Below are 26,354 nucleotides of genomic sequence, written 5' to 3'. Positions count from 1 at the left end.
AAAACAGCAAAGGAAAATGGAAAAGGTCTATGTGGAAACATCTGACCAACTGACTTTAAAGTGGGATACCCTCAAACTAAAGCATCAAACTTACAAATTACTTCTTCTCTCAAATACAATAATATATTATCAGTATGGGCACAAATAGATAAGAGTACAGTTACAAGATGAAACAGTCTCTGAAATCTCCATATTACGCCAAGTAATACCGGTAATACAAAGTAGTTTCTACTGGGGGGAGGTTAATTATTAAATATTCAAGAAAGAAAACCTATCTCCAGCTCTAATGTTAACAAATATTGATGATATACATCAAATTAATTACAGTGTAGAGTTACTAAAATGAGGGGTCTGTAGGGAAATCATAAGGTCTTTTTTAGCATCACTTTTATATCCCCATTCTGAAGTATCATGCTTTATGCCAAGTGCCCATCCACCTCCCTCTCATCCACCCAAATGTCATCCCCCAGAAAAAAAATTATAAACTGGAACGAAGGAAAGAAAGAAAAGAAAGAAGAGAGAAGGAAAGAGAGAAGAAAGAAAGAAAGAAAGAAAGAAAGAAAGAAAGAAAGAAAGAAAGAAAGAAAGAAAGAAAGAAAGAAAGAAAGAAAGAAACAAAGAGAGAGAAAAGAGAGAAAAGAGAGAAGAGAGAAGAGGAAAGAGGAAGGGAAGGGAAAGAATAGAGGAGGAAAAGGAAAGAAGGAAGGAAGAAAGGAAGGCAGGCAGGCAAGAAGGGAAGTAGATGTAGATAGGTAAGTAGGTAGGTAGGTTTCAATTTTTCCAGAAAGATATTAGTCTTTGAAACCCATAACTGTTGTCTACTCTGCCAACGAGGTAGAAAGCCAAAATTGCTTTACTTTCTAGTCCAGCAGTCCCCAACCTTTTTGGCACCAGGGACCAGTGCTCCTATGAGAATCTAATGCCTGATGATCTGAGGTGGAGCTGAGGTGGTGATGCTAGCGCTGGGGAGCAGCTGCGAATACAGATGAAGCTTCGCTCGCTCGCCAGCTGCTCGCCAGCTGCTCGCCAGCTGCTCACCTCCTGTTTTGTGGCCCAGTTTCTAACAGGCCACAGATGGGTACAGGTCTGTGGCCCAGGGTTTGGGGTTGTAGATGGTAGGGGTGGGGGGGTGTTGGGGAAGGGGAACACAACACATAACTTATATGCCTCTTGCTGTGCCAAGAACCAACAGCAAGTATCATGAGGTGAAATGTCCTTGACTCTAGGCAAGAGAATGTCAGTTTCTTTTGACGGAAAACTGTCCTTCAGTTCCACGCCCAACTTGAAAACTACATGAGAAGACTATTTCTGTGACCAAGAGAGCGCAAGAACCAAAGGCACAGTCTGTGGAGTAGTAGTAGCTTGACAAACTTTGACCTGGTGAAAGAAGGAAAATGGGTCCCTTTTACTCAACTGTATGTCACTCAACTTCAAACATCTTTCCAGGTCCAAGCTGAGCCTTGCTCTAAAAAATCACCTTCAATACAAACATTTAAGCTCTCATTCACACTAATAAACATAAAATGTAAGCTCTACACATACAAAATAAAGTGTTGTCATGGATACAGCATTAATCCGATCATCAGATATTAAATGCTTGGCATAGTACTATCTCTATGAGGTTATTATTCGTCAAGGTTTGGTTTTCTCATCTCGAGCATCAAAAATTAAAAAACAACAAACTAACTTGTCTTACTTTAAAAATAACATGTAATTTATATTCGGGAGAAAAGACACATAACTAATCAAAGGTGTTAGTGGTGGAACTAATCGCCAGTAATTACCAGTAATTAATTTTGATAAAATTCACCCTTATCAAAGATATAGAGAAGTTCCATCACCCCTCAAAATTCCCTCATCCACTTTGTAGTCTATTTGCCTCCCTCACTCGCAGGCAAACCACTAATCTGATTTCTGTCCCCATAGTTTTGCCTTCTTCAGTATATTATACAAACAGAATCATTCAGTGAGAAGCTCTTTAAAATCTGGCTCCTTTCACTAAAACATAATGCTTCTGAGAGTCATCCATGTTGTTGACTATATCAATAGTTCATTTTTTTCATTGCTGAGTAGTATTCCATGCATATATATACATCTTATTTTGTTTATCCACTTACCAATAATGGACATTTGCACTGTTTCCAGTTAGGCTGGTATATAAAGCCGCTATAAACATTTGCATACAAGTCTTTGTATAGATACATATTTTCATTTTTATTGAGAAAATACCTAGAAGTAGGATTACTGGGCTGTACTAGAGCCAAGTTTATAAAACAAATCTAGCATATAAAACTAATCAATCTTTGAAGCAGTATTCCATGCAGTTTAAAGATCTCACACACACATACACACTCCCTATACATACACAAAAAATCAAACCAAAAAACCTATTCTAGGTCTTTCACGTGACTCCTGAATACATGTATTAGTATTTAGTAATTGTTCATTTATAGCAGTGGTTTCTCAAGCTGGGCTACACATCAGAACTATCTGGGAGTTGGAACTTAGGCACCAATCCAAAGATTCTTATTTAGCCGCTCTGTATAAGGCACGAACATTGGTACTTTTTCTTTCTTTCTTTTTTGTGCTAGGTTCTCTTTTTTTTTATTCTGCATTTTGAAAAGTTTCAAACATACAGAAAAATAAAGACAATAGTGTAAGAACCCCCTTAAACATATCATCTAGCATATTTTGCCATTGTTACTTCATTTATTTTTTCTTACTCAAGTACTTTAAAACACAAACCTCGTGACGTTTTACCTCAAAATACTTTAAAATGTGTCTGAAAAAATAAGCACGTTTTCTTATATCATTACAATACCATTTTCACATCAAACCAAACAAAAATAATTTATTTCTACCATGTACTAATACGCAATCCACATCCAAATTTCCCTGTCAAAACTCATAACATGTACTTAAGGATGAACCATTAACTTATAACATATGAAATATAATAACTATTTTCTCCCAGTTTTTTCCACATTTAAGAAAATTCATTTTCTAAGAAATTAACATCACCCAAAAAAAAGAGAAAAGACAACTGAAATTTTTTACTTTTTACCTGAAAAGATCCACCTCGTGAACAGTAGGTAAAATAACAGATATGTGTGTGTTTGCCTAAGAGACAGAAAAGAAAAAATAGAAGCTGTAATTAAAATTTACAGAAATTAATTTTTTAAATATGCCTATTTATCTCATGATCTTTAAGCCTTATTGTCCTATATATTTGAAATTCTCTTCCTCCAAAAAAGCCACAAAAAGAGTGGGTCTTACCAATCTCCCCTAACATAGCCGAAGTTCAAGGATAACACAGATTCCATGGATAAAGCATTAATCCAATAGTCAAATGTTAAATTAATTCACAACTGTACTAATACTACCATAACACTAGTTGATATATATAACAGGCAAAATTAGTTTTTCTGCTGCTCTCCATTTTTCTTCAATTCAAAGAACAATGTGAGCACTAATAATACCAATTAAAACAATTCAAATGAAAAATTCAACCCCACCCATGAGTAGATGTAGCTTTGCGAAAAATGAAAGGCAATCATTAACTATGGAATCTTTTTGACTGAGTTTCCTAAAAATGAAAGTCTACTGACCACTCTAAGGTAAGAGTTTTGCTAAAATTAAACCTTGTTAAAAAAAATATATATTTACTTTCCCCTGTCCTCACAATTACAGTATAAGCTCTGAGTTTTCAATAGTATCTACCAAAGAACAAGAAAAAAATCTGAGAAACATCAGGAAGTTTATCAAAAAATTATTTAATATGATATTTCAGTAACATTCAGAAATGTAAACCCAAGAAACTACATTTGCTACTTATAAATTCTGTTAAAGAGACTGTATGTGCTGGATTATTCTACCACAGTACCATACTACCTGCTGAGTTAACTGTACTATTTGAGTTGTCCCAGGCTTGTCATGACATGTGGGAATCCGTACCTTAAAAATAAAGACAAGAAATTAACTCTGGCTACAAAGAATGTCCTTGCTATAATTTGCCAGTCCTAACACAATGAGGAATCAGAAATTCTCTATCCTGCTGCTAAAAAAGGTACCATGAACAATGCCTAAAAATCCATAAAAGCAAAGTATTTGTCAGATTAAAAAACTAAAGTCATATTTATTTTCAGTCACAGCACAAAGTAAGTGAACTAAGTCTTCATACACCCATACACATCGAAATAACTAACCTAATGAGAAGTAAATGTGCTGAAAAACAAAAAGGACATCAACTTCATACCACTTCCTGTTTGTTGTTCCAATCTTTGCTTTGTTAATATACACACACCCAAACACACCCTCTCAAGCTTGCCAAACTATGGGATAAATCTCACAGGAAACTATGAGAACTCTGAACCCAGAGCTATGAGTACTACTTTTGATGATTTCCCAAGGAAAAAAACAGAACAGCTCCCACAGAAATAGCACATCTAAAGAGAAAGCACTGCCAAAAATAAGTCCAACTTGAAAATTAATTGCAAAAGCACTTAGAGTACATTCATACAAAGCCTGAGAGCAAAATGGTAATTCATTTTTTTTAATGAAGGAAAGAAGACTTAATAGAGAACAATACCCTATGATGGACAGGTGTAATCTGACATTACATGTTAAGATCATTTAAGACTAAGAACCAATGGCTTTCTTAATTTCTTTTAATTTTTAGTAATTCATACTCCATTCTGCAAGTATTCTGCAATACCACCCATCACTGGAGGGCCATGGAGTAGCAGAATTCTAGGTGGCTTTTACATTCACGTGTATTATATAAGAATGGCCCCCTCATGCAAACTCCATCGGATGAAATGAGACTGGTAGCCCCTGGGGTTGTGTGACTAATGGTTCTGTGCAGCAGTATGAATTGTGGTATTTCCATAACTCCTCATATCAAAGAAAAACAAGTGAAAGCAATAACAAGTCTGAATGTTATCAGGTAGTTAACAAGTAAAATTCATGTGTGAACTCAGAGATCTTTAAAAAAGGAGACAAATTAAATAGAAACTATTACCTTCATTACCACCCCCATAATAGGAAGATGTAATGTTTTCCCTGGCACTGGAGCAGGCCACTGATCAACATCATTACAAGCTGAAAAACATAATAAAGTATTTCCTTAGTATAAGTGGAACCATTGAAACATGAAAAATGGAACATTAGAAATTAAAACTCTACTTGCTACTTTCTATTTTCTACAGAGCAGGAAAAATACACTGAGAAGGATGGAAGATCAAAGGTAAAAGAAAAGTAGTGAAAGAATCTTACATTTCACCAGAAATACGCCTAGGTTTTACTACATAAATTGGTTAATAAATTTTTTTAAAGCAACAAAATAATTGGTATAAAGAGTTTTCATATTCATTTATTACTACTAAAATTAGCTACGAAAGCACACCACCTGGCAGAGCCCTTCTCTATATCGAGTGACATAAGGATTTCTGTTTAATAGTAAGTACTCAGAGTATCCGAACTGTCAACTCAATATTTGTGTATTATTATCCTAATAAATAGGCATCATCTATGTTGCAAAAGGAGATAAAAAGATACAGTCTTTGGTGTTTCTAGATAAAGACGCCAGAAGAATAGTTTTACATCTCTCTCCCACCATATAGCCCTTAAAATTCTTAACTAATTTTTTTAGGTCAACTTCATTTTTATCAGATCATTTCCAGTAAAATTTTTAAAACTTTCACAAAGGTACCTAACTTATATAATGTTTAACTTACCTGCTTCCAAATAAGGTTCGCTCTTTTCAAAATACTCTGGTGCTATCTGTTTGAGCACAGTGTGAAAAAAATGAATATAAGGTAGTTTGCTGATCAAAACCAAAGACTGGATGGAAAAAAGAAACAATTTTTAAAAATTTCCTAATGATTATAATTTGTCATTTCTTACATAATCAATTACTAACAAGCTAAATTCAGCAAATGTGTGGATTTTGAAATAAAAAGGCTTTTACAGTGAATGGTAAAAAGGAAACAATACTACAGTTGCAGAATGCAGAAAGTTTAACCTTATAACTACATTTTAATAGCACAAAGGCATAGTCACAGATTTTTCTGCTCTCTAGGAAAAAGAATTTCCAATAAACAGACTAATGTCATAGGTAATTTCCAAATCCTAGCTACAACTGTTGTTAGCAAAGCAATATCAGGAATTAGTTAAATGAACTCTTCTAATAAGGAAAGAGCAAATTGTGATGCTTTTTCAAACTAAGACCTATGACTAATACTTTTAGAGTTCAATGGTCATAGCTACATGCTTAGAAATTGACTTTATACTTTGATCACTTTAGATATAGATTTTGCTAATTTTTAAAAATCTATTTTTCTTGAAAACTACTTTTTGCCTTTGTATTCAGCATTAATTACTGGTCAAGGTTACGAAAGGTGAAGGTGGGTCCATAATAGCTAGGATTAACCCTGAACTAATTTTTTTTTAAGAAAGTAAAAGGTTGTACATTTACAGTAAAAACAGTAACGACTAAGATGTTGCTAACATGTATTTACTGATTCTTCAAAAAGATAATGTGGACTTTAATTAGTTGTAACTATATTATAATCTGTTTATTTTTTTTCCTTTATTCTAAAATGTAAAAATTAAGCAGATTCTTCTGGCTTTTAACGGTTCCAAAAATAACTATAACTTATTGTCAGGAATCTAGTACAGGGATAGCAGAAAGGCAAAATACAATAGCAGTTGAAAATCTAGGAACAGGTTATATTATAAACAAACATCTAGGAATAGGTGTCTATAATCTAAAAAAAAACAAGATAATATATAAATTCTATTATGTTTAAAGATAAAATATCAAAGACTTTAAAGACTGTTCATTCAAACAGTTTCTATTTTTCTAACCACAATTTAAAAATATTTTTTTCTATATAAAATTACCTTCTGAAAGTAGCCTCTTTTTAGAGTTTTATCTCGAACTTGTCGGAAATACACATATCCATAAAAATAAGCAGGATCCTTCTATGAAAGAAGTGACAAATTGAATATATTTATATTTATTATTAAACATCACGTTCCTCTATAAACCTGAACTGAAGAGCCAGTTATGCTTTTCCATCAACATTAACAATAATAATGATAGTAAGAGACAATAACCTGCTAACTTGTCCAAAGATAAAATAATGGTAACTAAAGTGCTAAAGTCATATTTCCCTCCTACAGCTTACTCTGCTTATGTCTTTTATTCATATCTGTACTAGTTAATGGGAGTCAGGAAACAATCAAATTCTGTTTTCCCCAACGTTATTCAGTTTTTTAAAAAATTCTGCCTATAATTTTGTTTTGGGGTCAGTCTTAACAAAATGAGGTATCCAAATGTAAAATTTCAAGAGACAAAATAAAAAGAGTTAAATACCAATCCGAATCTTAAATATTACCCCAAAATAATGAAACACCGGAATGTTTACCAACATACAATTTGAAAGGTAATTACATTCCAAAAAATTTTTTATGTTTTAACATCCTAATGGAATAAACTTTGGCCCAGTTCCTTATCTGTTATTCTTTTAACAAGTACTTATCAAACACGTACTTTGAGCAAGGTATTGTGTTAGAGAAGATAAAAAGATGCATAAGGCAGTTCTTTATGGAGATAACAATCTAAGAAGGATAAGAAAAGCACAAAAATGACCATTATGGAATAGAAGGGAAGGTACTATGAAGAAAGTACAGTGTTACAAAGAGGCCAACGGGGAAGAGATTACCTCTGTCTATTGGGATCAGTAAAGATTTCCTGGAGGCAGCTGGTTTCGAAGTGGACATTGAAAGATAGATATGATTTAAACAAAGATAAAGATATTCTGGGTTTAGAAGGCTAAGAATTTGAGCAAAAACACACAGAGACAGAAAAAAACAAGCTATCCCAGGAAAAAGCAAGGTGAATGTAGTTCATTTGGGTTAAAATATGGCACTTGTACAGAAAACAGGTGAAGTTGGAAATTGGAAAGTTAAAGGCCAAAAATCGAGGACAAAGAAATAGTACTATCATTAGCTCTTTATTCATAAAACAACAGGTTTTAAATTTTATTTCTTTTATACAATATGTATACTTTGGCTGGCAACACTGTAAAATAAACTGCATTGTAAAAAAAAAAGATAGGATATCTTTGGGCAATTTTCGAATCCTCAGTAGCCCTCGATTCCTTTATCTGCAAAAGGAATGCTCTCAGAACACAATAGGGAGGACTAATGAGATAATACATGATTATTGATACAGTGCCTGGAACGTAAAAAGCTCTAATAAATAGTAGCAATTATTATCATCAGTTAAAGAATATGTTAATAGTGATAGCAAAGGTTACGGAAAGAAGTAGATGGCTATAAGAGACATTTAAATCTAAGGTAATATCTTTGCTAACTGGGAGAGGGTTCCTGTCATTACCAGGAGGTCAGAACCAGGGACGTGAACTGTAAATGTTGATTTTAGGCAAACAATGTCAAGTTCATATTGGATGTGCTGATATGATGGAAATGCTCTTCAGTGTGCAGTACCAAACAGAAACCTACAATCTGGAGTCATCTGATTTATTAAAATTATTTTTAATACACAAAGTTCATTAAAAAATCAAAAAGAGACAACTATAATTCTATCCTACAGTAGGTAGGGATTACCACAGGGATTCTTCAACTCTGAGTGCTATCTACTGGTATAGTACCACCCTACCTCCACATCTAAACAGTTATTAACAAATGAAAGAAAATCACCTCAGCATTCTAATCAATTTCTATAATTCACAATAGTATTATGATGTGTTACAAGAACAGTAACTTTATAAAGTCTCTTTCACTCACATACTAAACCTTTATGAATCAGACTCAGGAAATCCAGCAGCATAATATAAAAAAAAAAACAAAAGCAAAAAAGTTCTGAATGCTATAAGAGGTAACTGAGTAATTAATTGAATTCTAAAGTTTCCTCTCCATGGATATTCTTCTATTACTACTTTTCCAACCTTTAAGTAAACTGGTAAATCTTTGTCAAATTGATCCAGGAGACAATGCAGTGACACCCTCCTCCCAGAAGACTGTCGAAATCTAAAACAAAACTGGGTATCTCCAAGACAACCTAATAAAAACAAAAATGAAAGAAATTAAAGATAGCACAGTATAACACTTATTTATCCAGTTTCATCAAATGTTAGAGTTGTAGGGGTCCTATCTATCATTTAAACCCATTCTATCATGTTTTAGAGAAGAAAAAGGAGATCTTGAGAGTTCAAGTGACTTGCTCAAAGCTGGTTAGAGATAAAGCCATTAGTAAACATTCATCTTAACTCCTAAGTCCTTCTATTATTTTTCCTATTCCATTTTCCCCATGTAATTAAAAATTTTTAAAAACTGTCTGCATGTAATTTTGACTCATAAGCATAATAATGAACACAAAAAGCCAAATCCATTTTTATAGTTATTTTTAAAAAGCAGGCAAAACTAAACTATAGTGTTTAGGGATATATGGTTAGAGATAAAACTATAAAGAAAAGCGATTAACTTATTACTATAAGAATCAAGGTGTGGTTATATTTGGAGGGGGAGGGAAACAGTGTTAGGGAGGGGACATGAGGGGGCTTCTGAGGTGCTGGCGAAGTTCTATTTCTTGACTTTGTATGTGTTTCACATTTCACAATGAGACTTAAAAAATAAATAAATAAATAACAGACTCAGAAAGAGTCCAAGTAACAGACTATTTTAATCATTTTAACCCATTTCCAGTTTAGAAAAAAAAAAGTGCAGCTTGCTGCCAGTGTTAATTTAATTCTACATAAACATGCTCTTTGAGGCTGAAACAAATCTGACTGGTTTTCAATGTGAAAATAAAATATAAAAACTGTCCTTGGAGTTATTTCTAAATAGAACTTGTCTCTAATCCTAATGTAACAGAAATGTATACATAAATCGAATTCATCAAATGAATCTTTGGCTAACAACTGTTCGAAAACAATGTTAACCTCATGCGTAGGAATGCTACGTTTTCTAGGATTTGACACTTTCAGCGATCAAAAATCACATTTTGTAAACATGAATACCACTACTAAAAACAGAATGCTATACACAGAATGATGTCATTTGTTTCCAAAGACTATTGATATATTTAGAGCCATGCGAAAAGAGTAAATGCAAGATATTTTGTGGCAAACTTTAGGGGTAAGGTTAGGACTGTAATCTGCGAGTTATTTTGGAGTAAATGCTGCAGCTGCCAAGTGCTGCCAGTGAGTATTCTCGGGGCAAATGGTAAATGGGTTAATTAAAAATAAAGTTTTAAAACTTTAATCCCTTTAGCAAACTTCTTTAAACACGTAAATTTTACCTAAACTGTCAAGCAATAATTGCGAAAACTGTAAATATTCTAAAAAGTAAAAGACAAATGAAGTAGCTTGTCACTCAAATTCTTCCTGATTACTATATTTAGAATAAGCTATTAAATATGAAATGTGCTCAAGATTTTATTATTACATATTATTATCCACAGAAGTATTAATTTAGCACATGAAGTCCTCAAAGGAAGTAAAAACTTGATAATACGTTTAAGGTTTTTAAAAATAAACTCAGTATGTATGCCTAAATGCAGTTATAGAAACTAATGTCTCTTTGGTGGTGTAAGGAAGAAATAAAGGGAACTGGAAGGCCGGTCAATTCAGTTTATTTTTTAAAGCAGATAGTTTAAAAATAAGGGAAAGACGTGAAACCCGAGAAAATGGAAACTATTTCTAGCATCGTTTTAGTTCAACGGATTTACATACTGATGGTTCGTTGTTTTAAGACATTTAAATCTTTCAAAAAAGAAAGAAAAAAATCCACCAAGAAGTAAACACTAATTTCTAAGACAGTAAGAGAAAGCAGGAAAATGCAATGGATTTTAAAAAGAGATATTACAGCATCTGGAAAATCTAAGGAATGCTGAACTTTGGGAAGGGAAGTACGAAGCTCCCATAGCCTCAAATCCCTACCCATCTGGCTCCATTCCCAAATCGTGGACATGCTGTGAGAACTTTCCAGTGACCAGCTCCATGCACAAGCTGTACAGAATTGGTCAGGCAACTAGCTCATCAGGTCTAAAGGCTTAAGCCATATTGTCCTTGTGAACTGAGGTAAATGGTTCCTATATTACATTTCAGAGGTCTGTTTCGGAGGTCTGTCTCTCTGCACAGGAAAAGTTAAAAAGAAATATCAACTCCTTATCTGGCTTAGTAGAGCGCCTTGTTCTCCATCCTGACTCCACCATTATAATAGGAATGGAGGCATTAGAGATTGGCAACTAGATTTTTCACATTTACCTTGCAGAAAATGATACCTAAGAAGTAAAGGCAATCCTGGTACTCTACAACTTCATCAAAAATAAATCTATATTGTTAGTATGACTCATTCATTTGTCTATATAATAAGAGACTGCAGTACTACATAAGCAACACAATGATTACATGTGAAAGATGGTTAAATGAGTGTGATCATGAGGAAAAAGTTACGATCTGAGGAAAAAGAAGCCACAGTCAATGGGATCTAGTCTTAGGTCTGTCGATAATTAGCCTTCTAGAAGTCACTTAATCTAAGGTTCTCAATTTCCTTGTCAACAAAAGTGAGGGGTATCATAAGATAATCACTAAAGTCACTTCCAGAAGTTATATTGAATGATTCTAAAATAAAACTCCACAATTGACCTACAACTGTACTAATTTCTAAGCATCAAACACCTTACCCAATATATTCACCGAGAAAACTAAAGACCTACAAAACTCCAAAAGACCTAAAAATTATGCTATGTGTATCAGTTTCTGATTACTAAGATAAAAATGGGAAAACATTTTCATGGAAATGATTTTTTACTTTATACTAACCAAGGTATAAAGATTCATTTATACAAATTTTAAGATTAAATGACAGTTCGCTAAGAAAAATACGCTTTAACATGAGTTCTTGATCAAGAACAACATAAACTCTTTTCCATGATAAGTAGCCGGTGTTAAGGAAATAGCAAATCTGCTCAGTAAGACCCCATGGCTTTAGAAAAAGTTTCATTTTAATTAGTCTAACAGTCTTAACTAGCTTAGAAAACAGAACTAATAATCCAACACTCTTTAAATAAAAAAGAACTTCTATAACCTTCCCCTACCATCCTTTTCCAAATAACTAAGTTTTTATAAAGAAATCAAATAAAATCCTGGGTCAAAATGATCTTCATTGTTTTGTCACTACTTCAGAAAATGTTTTTCCCTTCAAATACATGAGTTGAGCACTAATGTTCATTGAGTGCTTACTCTGTGCCAGGCATTATTCTAAATGCTTTAGATATATTAACTCATTTGGTCCTCATGCTTCTCATGTAGGTCCCACAATTATTCCTGTTCATGAGGTATAAACCAAGGCACAGAAAGATTACGTAATCATCCAAAGAAATACATCTGCTAAATGGCAGAGCAGGAATTTAAAGCCAAGAAGTCTAACTCTGGAGCTGGTGCTCTTGAGTTTAACTTCAAACAAGAAAATGATGCATAGAGACTATTTACAAAACTTGAAATGAAAAAGGCTATCCAAATACCATAAAATTAACTTCTTAGCCTTGATGCTCATGTAGAGATGTAAAAAAGAAAGAGAGCAATAAAAACCAGTTATGATCTGAAAGAGATGAATGTGCAGTAGAATCTACTGGGACTCCAATCCTATAAAATCAGTTGATCCTGCAATCCGTACAACTCAATTTACCCGGAGTCCTGAAAATACAATCCAATACTCACTGCATTCAGAACTGCATGGGTGAACTTTGTAAGGAAAATGTTAACTGGAATGAGGAGAGATGCTATAAGATCTTTCTATCAGTATTTCATTAATAGGCAAAACATACTAAAAGAGTCTAAAAATTCCAGGTTAGAACAAATGCCTACTGGGATCTCTCAAAGACATCTTTTTTTTTTTTTTTTTAAATCATGATATCACTTTTTTACCTACGTCATGAAAACTGAGTTCCAAATATATAGGGAAAAACTCTGGACGCAGTTATAAGGAAAGGAAAAAAATGCTTTAAAAAATTAAAAAGTCAGATCTCCCAAATCAGGTTAACTAAACTATATTAACAGAATATTAGAAGTAACCACGAAAGAAAAAGAAACTGGAATGTCTTTGCTCCATAGGGTTCCAACTGTGTGTGGTCTAAGAAGTTGAATGTTCTGGTTACTATAAGCCTGAAAAGCTGTTTTAAAAATGAAATACAAGAGGTAATCTGAAAGATTTCAACAATTAGGACCACACAAAGGGAGAGCTTGAAACAGATCAACGGAACCAAGTTTAAAATAATAGCAAATACTTATAAGGTGTTTTCTGTACACCAAGCACTATTCCAAGTGCTTTATATATACAAATTCATATAAATTATTGAAAATAATTGATGGTCATGCTTCATAACCAGATTCACTTTTTTTTTAACTCACTGCTTTTCCAGAGTTCTTTGCAAGCTCTCAAATCCTAAACTAAACATAAATGACTTACTATAAATCCTCCAAAATACCCATGTCATTGATTTTCAATCTCTTCACTATCTCAACAGTTTTTTGCTCCTTGATGTTTTACCTCATTACAACTAACAGCTAAAAGTTGAACCAACTAAAATCGACAAGACATGACAAGACATCAAAAACTAGGAATCTAAATCACTGACCTGTTAGGCTGAAACTGAGTTTCATTCTAATACGCTATTCAATCGATTTTCATGTATTAAGAGTATAATCAGTATTCTCAGTATAAAATTCAACAGAAACACCACATGAAAAATAGTTACCTGAATTTGAATCTGGAAAAGACAAATAGCAAATATTGGTTTTCTGAAAAAGAAAACAAAAGCATATATGCTGACACACACACACCAATAAAAACAAACAGAAATACAACAGTAGACTATACAGAGAAATATTTTTACTTACTTCTTTATCAGTAAGTTTGGAATGTTGAGGATAAATTACCTGGAAGAAAAAGAGTTAAATTTTGTTAGACAAATATATTGAGTGTATCTTATAGACATTAGCAGTTACTTCTAAAATACTAGTTGGCTGTGGTCAAACAGTTTTAAGAAATGTTCATAATCTTTAACAATAAAACATGTGAAAAACTGGGACAATTGAGTGGGATTTATATTAGGCAAAAAAAAAAAAACCTTTCTAATTCAAAGTTATCTCTAAAAGATTGGTGAAATCCTGAGTGATCAAGAATAATTTACCAACTAAATTACCAATAATTCGAAGCTTATTGAGTCTTTTCTTTGTAAGCCTAAAACTTAAAGAGAACTTGATCTATTAGCTGATCTACTTCAAGCAATAATAATTTTCACTTGATTTTAAGAGGTAGTACAAATCACTAACTTCTTATAAAAGAGAAATGGAAAGGAAAAAGTAATTATCTGCAGTTTAAGAAATCTCAAATGCCATCTCCCACCATAAAGCCTACCCCAATTCCCTCCAATTCCTTTAAATAATCATTGCATTTTCCTAGATAGGTGGGTTGTGTCTGCAATGATCACAGCCACCTTCTGAGGGCAACTCCTGCCCCACAGCCCCAGAAAAGAAAGAAAAACTAGGCCAGAACAACTACCATGGGAAGAGCACTAGTAAACACCAGATCCAAGGGCACCCATTCTACAGGTCAATCAACTAACTGCCTAGACATGCCTAGGTGTGAAAATACTGCCCAAAAGAGTACCAGTGCTCAAGTGGGCCAATCCAGATTCTCTTGGGCATGTGAAGAAGAGATGGGATTAGGAGCAGCAGGTTAACACTGACAACAAAAAGGAGAGAAAACAGGAAGAGTAGCTAAATTATGTTAATGTTGGGTTGCTCATGTGGGGATCCATGACTTTCCACTTCTGGAAGAATCAGAGAGGTCTTCCAGTCCCCAGAGCTGCCCAAGAACCTGAAAATCTTCCCTTTCCAGAAATAATACATAGTAATATTACATTATAAACCATATTAAAGTGAATGTACATATTTATTTCATTTATTTAGTTCTCACTAGAGACAAGGCTGGCTACATGTAAGAAAACTAAAGTAAGAAAAAAGATATGGAGAATTAATACTTAATGAGCATCTTCTGGAGTTCTTAATTTTCGCAACTGTCAATTCGCTCCATCTTTTCAGAAGAGGGGATAAATTCACAGCAGTCAAATAATTCTCCCAAAACTTATTCGTCTAGTAAGTGCCAGAGCTAGCACTTGAATTTAGATTTGATTCCAAAGTATACAAGCCATTATTTCTCACTCCACCCATAGTAGTGATCATTAACACATAATCGTAGCCCTTCTTTCCTCCCAGCCAGTATGTGGCATATAATCCTTCTCAGTCCAGGTCTATGGGGAGGGTCTACAGAGCTGATATGTTACATGAAAACCACCCACCATTCCTGGAATAGAGAATGATGCCAAAGCACATTCTGTTTACTCTGATTTGTAACCCATGTTCTAGCCAACCTGACTCAATCTCTGTCCCATGAAGGCAAGGATCTGGTCTGTTTTGTTCACCACTTTATCTTGACACCTGGAACAGTCTCTAGTGCATAGTAGATACTAAAAAAACATTTCTTCATCTATGGCCATGCTATCCTGAACAAGCTTGATCTCATCTGATCTTGGAAGCTAAGCAGGGTTAGTACTTGGATGGGAGATCACCTAGGAAGACCAGATGCTGCATGTGTAAAAAAATAAAATAAAATAATAAGAGATTGTAAGCTGACAAGGTCTTTGAAATCTGTGAGGTCAACCAAGGGTTGCCTCGCCTTAAAAACAAACAAAAAAAACCATTTCTTCGATCAGTGGATATACCCTCAAATTAATTCAACAACTCAGTATTTAATATGTAATTCTTATTTATATGTACATACAACTCCTGTGCTTAACCTTGAGACCATTTTATCTTGTTCCTTTTAAAGTAGAAATGACAAGCTTATAACCTATCAGCCATATTTTATGAAAATCTTATTACAGCTAAATTACCCTGGAGTTTGCTGGTCTAAAACATATTGGTAAGTTTAATGGTCTCTAATAGCTTAATCTTAGACTCTAAAATCAGTTTTATGTAAGTGCCCTTCGGATTTTTATTTTCTGCAATTAAAACATCAACTCAAAAGCAAATATGCAAAGTTTTGTTTTTTGTTACATAAAGACATCACAGTGGTTCCCTTTGGACTTTGGTTTACTATGGTTTAAAATACCAGCATGACAATACAGAAAAAAATGCTAGTATGTTTTACCTATACATATGAGTACCTTAACTATATATAACATGTATGTGTATATATGTATATGTGTGTGTATTTAGGAAGCTTATATATGCTATATATATTTAAGTAAGCTAAAAGGATATAAGAACTACATAACCTATCAAGTCTGCCTTTTAGAAACTGTACTAGACTGTCAAGCAGTATTCTAAAATTTTATTTTAATGTACTACGTTAGGACTACCCAGTGTTTTATTTTAGAATAGATATGATATTCAAAAAGAAACAATGTATATTTATATGCTATAGCTATCCAAATGTCTACTTCACTTAAGATTAAAAACATCAGAAAAACTCATACCTAATTTTAAAAACTCAATTAAACTCTCTATTTAAAAAAAAAAAGTAACCACTGCCAAGTATCTTGAACTACAAAAACTGCAAGAGTTACCAGAATTATTTTCTATATATATTTTATTTTGTGGAAAAAAAGTTTAAATACAAATTTAGACAATTACTGTTAGTTTAGTCAGTCAGTTCCTGACATCTATATGGGAATTAATCAACTGTGGATTGGCCCCAGGATCTGGAGACGCGTCTCACTTGAAGCTTCCTCGCTCCACAGCTCAAGTCCAGACATCTCTGTCCCCTAGGTCACTGGCATTCTTTAAGGCATCAAAGGGGAACAGAGAGCATCAACAAATGTGACCCTGGTTCTGTTACCTATGTCAAGATCTCCCACGTTATAACAAATAAAGGAGAGGCAGCTGGTAAAAAAACAAAAAAAAAAGTTTTATTTGATATAATTATTAAGCCCTAAAAATAATGACATAACATATATATTTAACATCATGGTCTGATAAGAAAAAAATGTGCCTCAGAAAAATATTAATATATATACTGGAAAACAGTATTATGTTTTAAATGAAGCTATTTTTTTCAAAGGTATGTCTATCTTCCACTCGCCCCTGCATACCCTAACATTCCCACCTCAGTGTAGGAATAATCATGATCCCAGAAAAAGGAAAATTAGGAATAACAGTTAACTTACTGCTAGTATCACTTGGACATGGGAAAAAATTCATGCCTACCATGCGCCCCAGTTTGCGTGAATGGGTGCCTGACAGTTGCCATGCTGATTCATGTCTGTCTCCACTGCACAACCCCACCTAGTGTCCCAGGCCTGGAAGAGAATACACTTCCCCAGAAACACCTGCCTTGATCTCCTACATAAACATTAACTCACATACAAACATCGTCGTAACCTCAAAGAGAAGATAAATCATCACATGTGGGGTATTCTTCCCAATAACATATAACCTCAGACTAATCATGAAAACACATCAGAACAAAACCAAATTAAGAGAGATCCTACAAAATATCTGACCAGTATTCTTCCAAAGTGTCAAGGTCATGAAATACAAGAAAAAAACTGAGGAACTTCCACAGACTGAAAAGGACTATAGAGATATTGATAGCTATATACAATGTAGGAACCTGGACTGGATACTTAAACCGAAAAAGGACATTAGTAGAAAAACTGGTGAAATCCACACAAACTCTGTTGTTCAGTAAATAGTACCATACTAAAGTTATAATCTTAGTTTTGATTATTATACTATGTTTATGTAACATGTTAACTTTAGAGGAAGCTGAATCAATTACTTTTGTAGTAACTGTAAATCTAAAATCATCTCAAAATAAGGTTTTAAAAGAGTAACACCTCTATTACATATTCTATACAAAAAATAACCCAAAGTGAATCAAGGACCTAAGTGTAAGGTAAAACCATAAAACTCTTAGAATAAAACATAGAAATAAATCTTTATGACTGTGGATTAGGCAATGGTTTCTTAGATATGATACCAAAAGCATACAAGCGACCAAAGAAAACATAAATAAGCTGGACTTCATCAAAATGTAAAACTTCTGTGCTTCAAAGAACATCATCCAGAAAGTGAAGACATCCTGCAAAAAGGGAGAAAATATCTGCAAATCATATATCTGATAAGGGTCTAGTATACAGAATACATAAAGGACACTTACATTTCAACAATAAAAAGTCAAGTAACCCAATTTTTTAATGGGCAAAGTATTTGATTAGACGTTTCTCCAAAAAAGATATACAAATAGCCAAATAAGCACATGAAAAGATACTCAACATCATTAGTCATTAGGGAAATGGAAATAAAGCTATAAGATACCACCTCATATCCACTAGGATGGCTGTAATCAAAAGGACAGACGATAACAAGTGATGATAGAATATGGAGAAATTAGAACCCTCATACATTATTGATGGAAATGTGAAAATGCAGCCACACTAGAAAATGGTTTAGTAGATGTAGGTTTACCATATGACCCAGCAATTTCACTCCTATGTATACATTCAAGAGAAGCGAAAACATATGTTCATACAAGAACTTGTAAATGAATGTTCATAGCAGCATTATTCATAATAGCCAAAAAGTGGAAACAATCCATATTTCCATCAAATGATGAATGGATAAAAATGTGATCTAATATATCCATATAATGAAAAAAAAATTCAACCATAAAAAGGAGTGAAGTACTAATAGAAACAACAATCTGGATGAACCTTGAAAATATTACACTAAGTCAAAGAAGCCAGACATAAATGGCCATATGCTATATGATTCCATGCATATGAAATGTACACAACAGGAGAATCTCTAGAGACAGAAAGTAGATTAATGGTTGCCAGGGGCTGCAGGGAGAGGGGAATGGGCCATAACTGAAAGAAGGTAACAGAAATTTCTGCAGTAATGATAATATTGTTTTTTTATGTCTATGGTAGTGACATGCAAGGTTCGCTTTATGAAAATTCTCCAAACTACAGACTGAGGATTTGTGTACTTTTCTATATGTGTGTTATATTTCAATAAAAATATTTACTTATTTTAAAAGTGGAAAAAATGGCCTGACATCACAATATTAGGACAGCCTGGCCTCATTCAAGATCTAAACTAAACTATGCTACTGGAAAACTTAAATCAGTTTGAACACAGAATGGACAGTGAAGCATTTCTCTCAAAAAGGAGTGGTTTAACTACAACTGTCCGTGTTTTACATCATGCTTCATGGTAAATACAAAAACATACAGTACTTGTGAAAGGACTAACTGGACAAGAGAATGTCCCAGATTCTTTCCAGATTGGGATAATATAATTTCATAACAGAATCAGAGATTTAGTAACACTGAAGAAGCCTTTGTAAAATCTAGGAGCCTAAGAAACTCAAGAGGACACTGAGGCTTTAAGTCTCAAATCACAGAACTTCATCAAGCTACTAAGAAGTAGTACTAGTTCACAAAGAAATTTAAAGGCCATTATTAATATCCTGAAAATCCTTCTATGAAAACACTCAGTGTTAACGACCTACCTTCCTTGCTAGATTGTAAACTTAATTGAGGGGGAGATGATCAAGGCTTTATCTCCAGAGCATATCAGTATTTAGATATAGTAGTTGCCCAATAAATGTCTGCTGAATAGATGGCTTAATGAGACAGTACAGCAACAAATAATTACACATAACATCCATTTTGATTAAAATAGTAAACTTGCTGAGAATCAAATATTGAGGCATGGTTCACCCAGTTTGAGTGAAAAAAAAAAAACAAAGGAAACAACCCTTCACACACTGCTTTTATCCTTCTCAGAAAAATAAACAGAAACTTTGTTAAGATAAAGGAAACTGGTGACTACTCCAGCCTCCACCCTGCTAGGGGATAAGGTGGAATGGGCAGTGACTTAAAAGCAGAAGTGGGAAAGAAAAGAGTCAATTTTGCTAACTGCTCTTTTAAAAACAGCATAAAAATTTGTCTTCATCTCAGAGCAGAGCTTTATCTTCATTTTTTTTTTTTAAGCAGGGACAGGGGAGGAGGGAAGATCAGTAAGCTGAATGAAATCTATGATTCACACAACATATTAATGATAAATTGCCCTACTTTTTATAGATAATTTATCTATGAAATTCTTTTCAGCAAGAGGTGGAAAACAAATATGCACATACAAATCATCAGCAAAATGAAATCTAACTGGATTCCCATTAAGTGCTTTAACTATATGTGATTCACATCCAAAGATGTGTATTTTTTAAAAAATCAATTTAAGGCAAGATAGAATAAGAGAATAGCCAAGAACAGTACCACACTAACTATAAAAGGGACTAACATATTGGGCATGCATTAAATGACAGGTATTAATTCTTAAATGCATTATCTCAGTACCTACAACAACACTCTCAAGATATTACTTTCCCATTTAATAGTTGAGGAAAATGAAACTCAGAGAATTGAAGAAACTGACTAAAAATCAGACAATTAACAAATGTTCAAAACCCCAGAGCTTGTACTCTTTTCACTAGATTGAAATTCTGTCCAAAAAGTTGATAGGTCATAGTCTTCAAGAGAGGGAAAGCCACCAACGATGCCTCTATTCTTATAAAATGTGGGGCCAGAGAGGCTCAGGAGGCACCTCAAGTTATAAAAATATCAACCTCCTATGACATTCTATGAGTTCACATGATTTACAGGCCCTCAAAAATGCAAAAATCAAAAATGCATAACATCTCTAAGATAAGTGCATGGGCAGCAAATAAATCTCTACTTTGGGGCGGGGGGAAGGAAACTGCTAAATATCCAAATGAAGGGAAATGGTTAAATAAATTATGGTCTATAAAATTATATCTATGAAGAATCTTTAATGATCTGGTAATTGTTTGATAATGTTTATCCATAAAAGCGGCCTCTTACAGTAGACTTGTTTGGAGGATTGCTGCCCAGCCCATGCTCTGGAAGTATCCCATCTTTCCTCTTGCAGGGGTGAGCCTAAGTGGCCACAATTGTTACTGAAACCCTGTCTCCTGACTACAGCTAACTAAGCAAAAGTGAGCACCTGACCCATGCAGAGAGATACTCCAATATTTGAATTACACATTTCAGTCTGGTTCCAGAATACAAAAGTGTGGGGGTAGAGGGTTGATACTGAGAAGCTTGCAGAGGAAACCATCCTCAGCATAGAGAATGGAACAGACGTGCAAAACGAAGCAGAGACAAAAGACCACACAGCTCCAAAGAGACAAAGGGAAAAGCCTGAGGCTTTCCAAGTCCCACGAGATTTATTGCTACTTCCTGCAACTGGGTCCAAGAGACTCCTTACAATAACTCTGACTTAAATTTATTTGAGACAGTTTCTGTTAATAACAAATTAATCCTTGACAGATATGAAATTATATAAAGAAAAAAAATTAACAAAAATATTAATTAATAGAAGTTGTTTCTTAGAATAATTATGAGTGATGTTTTCTAGTGTTTATAATTTTCTTTCTTGTCAAGTTTTCAACAATGAGCATATTATTACCCACTCAGGAAAAAAAATTGAATAAATGAGGCAATTCTGGATTCAGATAAGTAAAGCTTACTATATAATCAGGTAATTTCAGAGCTAGAAGTGACAAAGAGTGTATAAAATCCAGGGAATTTCAAACCTTATTCCAGAAGACATTTGAATTCTGTGATGATGCTTCAGGGGCATCTCAGGGTAAAAAAAAAAAGCTAAGCACACCTCCTGTAGTCAACACCTTTTGCAGTCTCTTCCAGCTCAAAAGACTCCCTTAACTGTTCCCTTCACCTAGGACAGTGCCCCAAACAGACTTTTGATGCAATAGGGACCAATCCTCAACCAGGTCCTCAGCAGATTAGATCAGAGAATATGAGAATCTCAGACCAGGCCTGAGTACCTTCCTCTGGAGTTTGGAATTAGAGTGACACTCTTCATCAGAGTGGCTGAAAGGGGCAACTTCACCATAAAGACCACAGAAGCAGAGGAAGTCCGTTTGCAGGGAGTATGAAGAATGAACAAAATCCACAAAACAGAGCATAAACAAGAGGCTTCCCTGGTTCTAGGCTCTAGTCATTTTCTGAAGCCCCACTACGTTTGTACCTTGGATATCTGAAAATGCCTCTATGGCCTTACAGCAAGTTCCCCTTTTCTGCTTAGGCTATAGCTTAGTTTCTATTGTTTATAGCCAAATATATACACACACAGTTCCCATTTCAACCAGATTAAGCTACTGAGGTACCTCATTAGATTTTTATTTACACAGGGAAAAAAGTTCCCCCACTTAAAAAAAAAGTACTGATTCTAGTAACTCAACTTCATTTTACTAGTAAGAAAAATAAGGTCCAAAGGCGTCATCTTCACAAAGCAAAAGCTAAGGATTCTCCCCACTAAAAATGAAAAAGGGAATCTCAATGCTTCCCAAATACAAACTTAAACAGGTCTTACTGGGTCCCAAGCACTGTTCCCAAATGCTTCACCAATATTAACTTATCCATTTCTCACAACAATACCATGACACATATACTGTTATCCGGTTACAGAGGAGGAATACGTGGCACAAAGAAGCTAAGTAATGCATCCAGAGTCACGTAGATTGAAACCTAGGCAGTCCACCTCTAGAGTCTAAGTTCTTGATCCATATTCTATATTGCCTCTTTAGTAGGGATTTAAGCTTAAATACACTTGTTTAAAATCTTAAGTCTCTCAAGCCTACAATTCAATAACTACATTTTTGATAACACAGGTAGGTTCTAGGATACTATTGTCCAAACTTAGTTTTTACCTGTTCTTCCATTAATTTCCCGTTTGAGTCCCCATGGTTGTGCATTATAATAAATAGGGCTGGGGCTACTATGTCACTTCTCCAACACAATTCTACACTCACCTTCTTGTCCCATTTAAGATGTGTTCATCTACCTTTGGATCCTTTAGTAGAGAATATTCCCCGCCTTCATCTTACACCTTCTAAAATCAGTGATTCTTAATCAGGGAACAATAGACTATAAGGTCCACAGATAATCCCCCAAAAGTCCATGGAAGCAAAAACATAATTTTGTATTAGAAAGCATTTTTCTAATAAAGAGTTCATAGAGTTTATCATATTTTTTTAAAGGGTACAAAAAAATTAAGAACTGACCTAAAGAAAACTCTGTACAGTAGCATATACTATGGGAAACAAAATTGAAAATAAGTCCTTTAATGATCTACATTTTTTGTAGCACCTTAATTATGCTAAGTATTGTTTATTTGGTCAGAAAAACATACTCATGTTACAAAGAGTATCTCAAATGATGAGTCAATACTTTAGCTATATAAAAAGGCAATCGAATACAACAACCCAATTCTATGCTTTCTGAATTGTATTTAGCTACACATATAACTTCAGGTTAACTGTCAATGTAAACAATAGATGGCATTTAAATCACTTCCTCAAATTCCTTGGGAACTGTTGGTCCTATCTCAGTAAGATAAAGAATTATCCATGTAGTCACTCATTCTAATAAGTATTTATTGAACACCACTATGTGTAAGGCACTGCATTTAGCTCTGCTACTGTGATTATTTCCTGGTTCTCTCCTATATGTAGTCTCAATCTACAAATAACAGGTTAGAGTATGTCATTCATATTTCTGTGCCCAGCAACCAGCATAAGCCTAGATATTCATGAAAACTTAATGTGTATTGAACTGCCTAATGATAAAACACAGAGAAGACAGGTTGAACACAAAAGCAGTGCTTCGCATTAAGAAAAACCTCCCTGGCCAATTTTCATAGCCAACTCATGTCACTAAAGTCAGAATGAGATGGTTCATTAAAATCTGCCATCACTACCAAAAAAAAATCTTCTAAACATATATCCTCCTGATTACGTTTTTCTTGGACACATAAAATCAAGCAATTTCTTATGCTACAGAAAGTACCCTAAACAATGTCAAAACAGGTAAGATTCGAAGGCCTTACAATAAGGCGCCATAAAGATGGAAAATTTGAGTTTCACAAGCAAACAATTTTCTCCGTGTGCATTTTGATATTGGCTTTAAGGTCAACGGTCTCAGAAGCAACAATAAGAAATAACATAAATGAGGAACAAGAGGAGGAATAAGAGAAAATGCATGCTGAGGATAAGCATTGTGGTTCAGGCTGGGTGGAATGCTCTAAGAGTTCCTACTGTGAATGATCAAAACAACCTCTGGGTCTAGAAAGTTGGTTGTGTGAGGCTGGGTTATTATATTTCACCATATGTCAGGAGCATTGTTCTCTTCTTGATAAAGCCCCAAACATCCTGCCTGCGGCCTCCTCCGGGTGTCACTAACCATTTTAGTTATTCCTGTGACACTGGTTAAAAAAAGAAAAATTTAAAAAAAAAATATGAACATCAACAAGTATTTAGGAAGGGCCTTGAGAGAACTTTTCACCCCTAGCCGCAGCCCAAGATCCTCCCACAGGAACTGCCGATGGATCGCTGCCCAGGCGGAGGGGCGGAGGGGCGGCCGGCCACGCCCGGATGCGCAGCGGGCGAAGTCCAGGCCGGCCAGCCCTGCGGGCCACACGCTCTGCTGGGGCCGCCCCTGTGCTGGGACCGGGACTGGGCGCGGGGACAACGCTGCGGCCGGGCCTCACCTCCACGGCTTGGCCCAGCTCCAGGTCGAAGCCCACCACACACACGCAATGCAGCCAAGCCGAGAAGCCGTCCCAGCGCAGCAGGCCCCGGCCGCGGCCGTCGTCCTCTTCATCGTCCTCCCGCACGGCTCCCACCGGCACCACGGCCGGTGCCCTGCGCTCTTCGGCCGCCGCCACCACCTCTTCTGACGGCCCGCGGGAGTTGGGCCCCGAGTGGGCCAGGCCCCGCAGAGCCATCCGCCGCCCCCTTGCTATTCGCGCCGCCTTCACCGCGGACCGAGCCGCAGAGCGCGGTCGGCTCCGCGCAGGCGCAGCCACCGCCGGCGCTGCCGCATCCGTGGGGGACGGGCTCGGCCCGGGCGGGGCCGGGGCCCACGTGACCCTTGGAGCCCGGCTCTGCGCGGGTCCTCCTCTGCCTCTGCGCCGACGTGGGGACGTCACGCTAGCGCTTGACTGGAACTGTGAAGCCAGCCCTGGGCTCATTGTCTTAAAACTCTTAAGACTTGAACAGTAGTTTATGAATCGTGGCACCCTCCTTCGCAGGCCAGCGACCGAGGAATGTGTTATTCTTGGTTTGACACTGTTCATAATTATAAGGTATTATTAAATTAAAACAAAGGATATGGTGTCAAACACTTATTGAACACTTACTCTGTGCCAACTGATGTGCCAAGCAAGTACTTAGTAAATGTTACCTCACCGAATCTAAACATCTTGACTAGTTGGTGGATATTATTACTTATTTTTTACAGATAGAGAACAGTTTCTGAGAGGTTCGGTGACTAGCCCAACAAGTATTACAACTCCAATGCCGGCTTACAATTCACTTACACAGTCTGCTGATTTAGAGTTCTGTGCCTTCTCTCAACGTTTCCTTATTAACTAAGGCCCCTCCCACCTTTCTTGGCTTGGTTGCCTGTAAGTTCTCACAAATCTCCAGACGGTGCTGAAACACCAGGTTGGCCTCCACAGAAGCCTATGGATCATTCTCTCTTAGTAAGGGCCTAGGCTCAGGCAGTTTTCTTTTCTCAGAGATAGTACTGGGCTGGACATTCAGGAGTCACTTGCATTGTTGAACTGTTACTGACTATTGGTCCAGCATGATATTACTGACTAGGATTTATTCAGCACCTGCTATGCTAGATAGAAGTCACACAGTGAAAATAAATACTAAACTCACAATAATATCCCATAGAAAAATGGGTAAAAGACAATGGTTAATAACTCACAATAAATGTATTTTTAAAAAACAGCACAGTATTCATGTTTGTACATACATTATCTTATCTAATCCTCCCAACAGCCCCAAAAGGCAAATCTATTATTCTCGTTTTACACATACCAACACTGAGTCTCCATGAGATGACATGAGCCCGTAGGTGGCAGAAGATTTAAACTTGGATCTCTTTGACTGAGCCTGAGCTCCTAAGCATTTTGCTGTACTGCCCAGTCAAATCTATCCCACTTGACATTGTTCTGTACATATCCTTAGGATTATTTGGAGGAAATATTAGTGTCCCTATTTTCAAGGAGAGGGTCAAGTATCCTCAGACATCAATAATGTTCGCTAGAAACTTTCTTTAGGACATAAGATGAACTAGGGGTATTGAAGTTGAAGGCCCACTCTTTGGCCTTCAACTCCAGAGAACCACTTTAGTTAAG

General features: G+C 35.5%; 1 protein-coding gene across 1 annotated transcript in view; it reads right to left on the bottom strand.

The window, feature by feature from the left end:
- DENND6A (DENN domain containing 6A) overlaps positions 1–24,929 on the bottom strand; it is a 42,781-nt gene extending 17,852 nt beyond the window's left edge. Inside the window, exons 1-9 of the mRNA XM_039858626.1 lie at positions 24,693–24,929; positions 13,929–13,967; positions 13,787–13,829; positions 8,976–9,088; positions 6,904–6,984; positions 5,736–5,841; positions 5,021–5,100; positions 3,892–3,954; positions 3,065–3,120 (exon numbers count right to left, since the gene is read on the bottom strand). Coding sequence (XP_039714560.1) covers positions 3,065–3,120; positions 3,892–3,954; positions 5,021–5,100; positions 5,736–5,841; positions 6,904–6,984; positions 8,976–9,088; positions 13,787–13,829; positions 13,929–13,967; positions 24,693–24,929 — 818 coding nt within the window. The remainder of the gene's footprint in view (positions 1–3,064; positions 3,121–3,891; positions 3,955–5,020; positions 5,101–5,735; positions 5,842–6,903; positions 6,985–8,975; positions 9,089–13,786; positions 13,830–13,928; positions 13,968–24,692) is intronic.
- Between the last annotated feature and the right edge of the window lie 1,425 nt (positions 24,930–26,354).

Source organism: Pteropus medius, unplaced genomic scaffold (genome assembly GCF_902729225.1).
Source record: "Pteropus medius unplaced genomic scaffold, Ma_sr-lr_union100, whole genome shotgun sequence".
Classification (NCBI taxonomy): Eukaryota; Metazoa; Chordata; class Mammalia; order Chiroptera; family Pteropodidae; genus Pteropus; species Pteropus medius.
The sequence above is the reverse complement of the archived record's forward strand: the minus strand, read 5'-3'. Positions and strand labels throughout refer to the sequence as shown.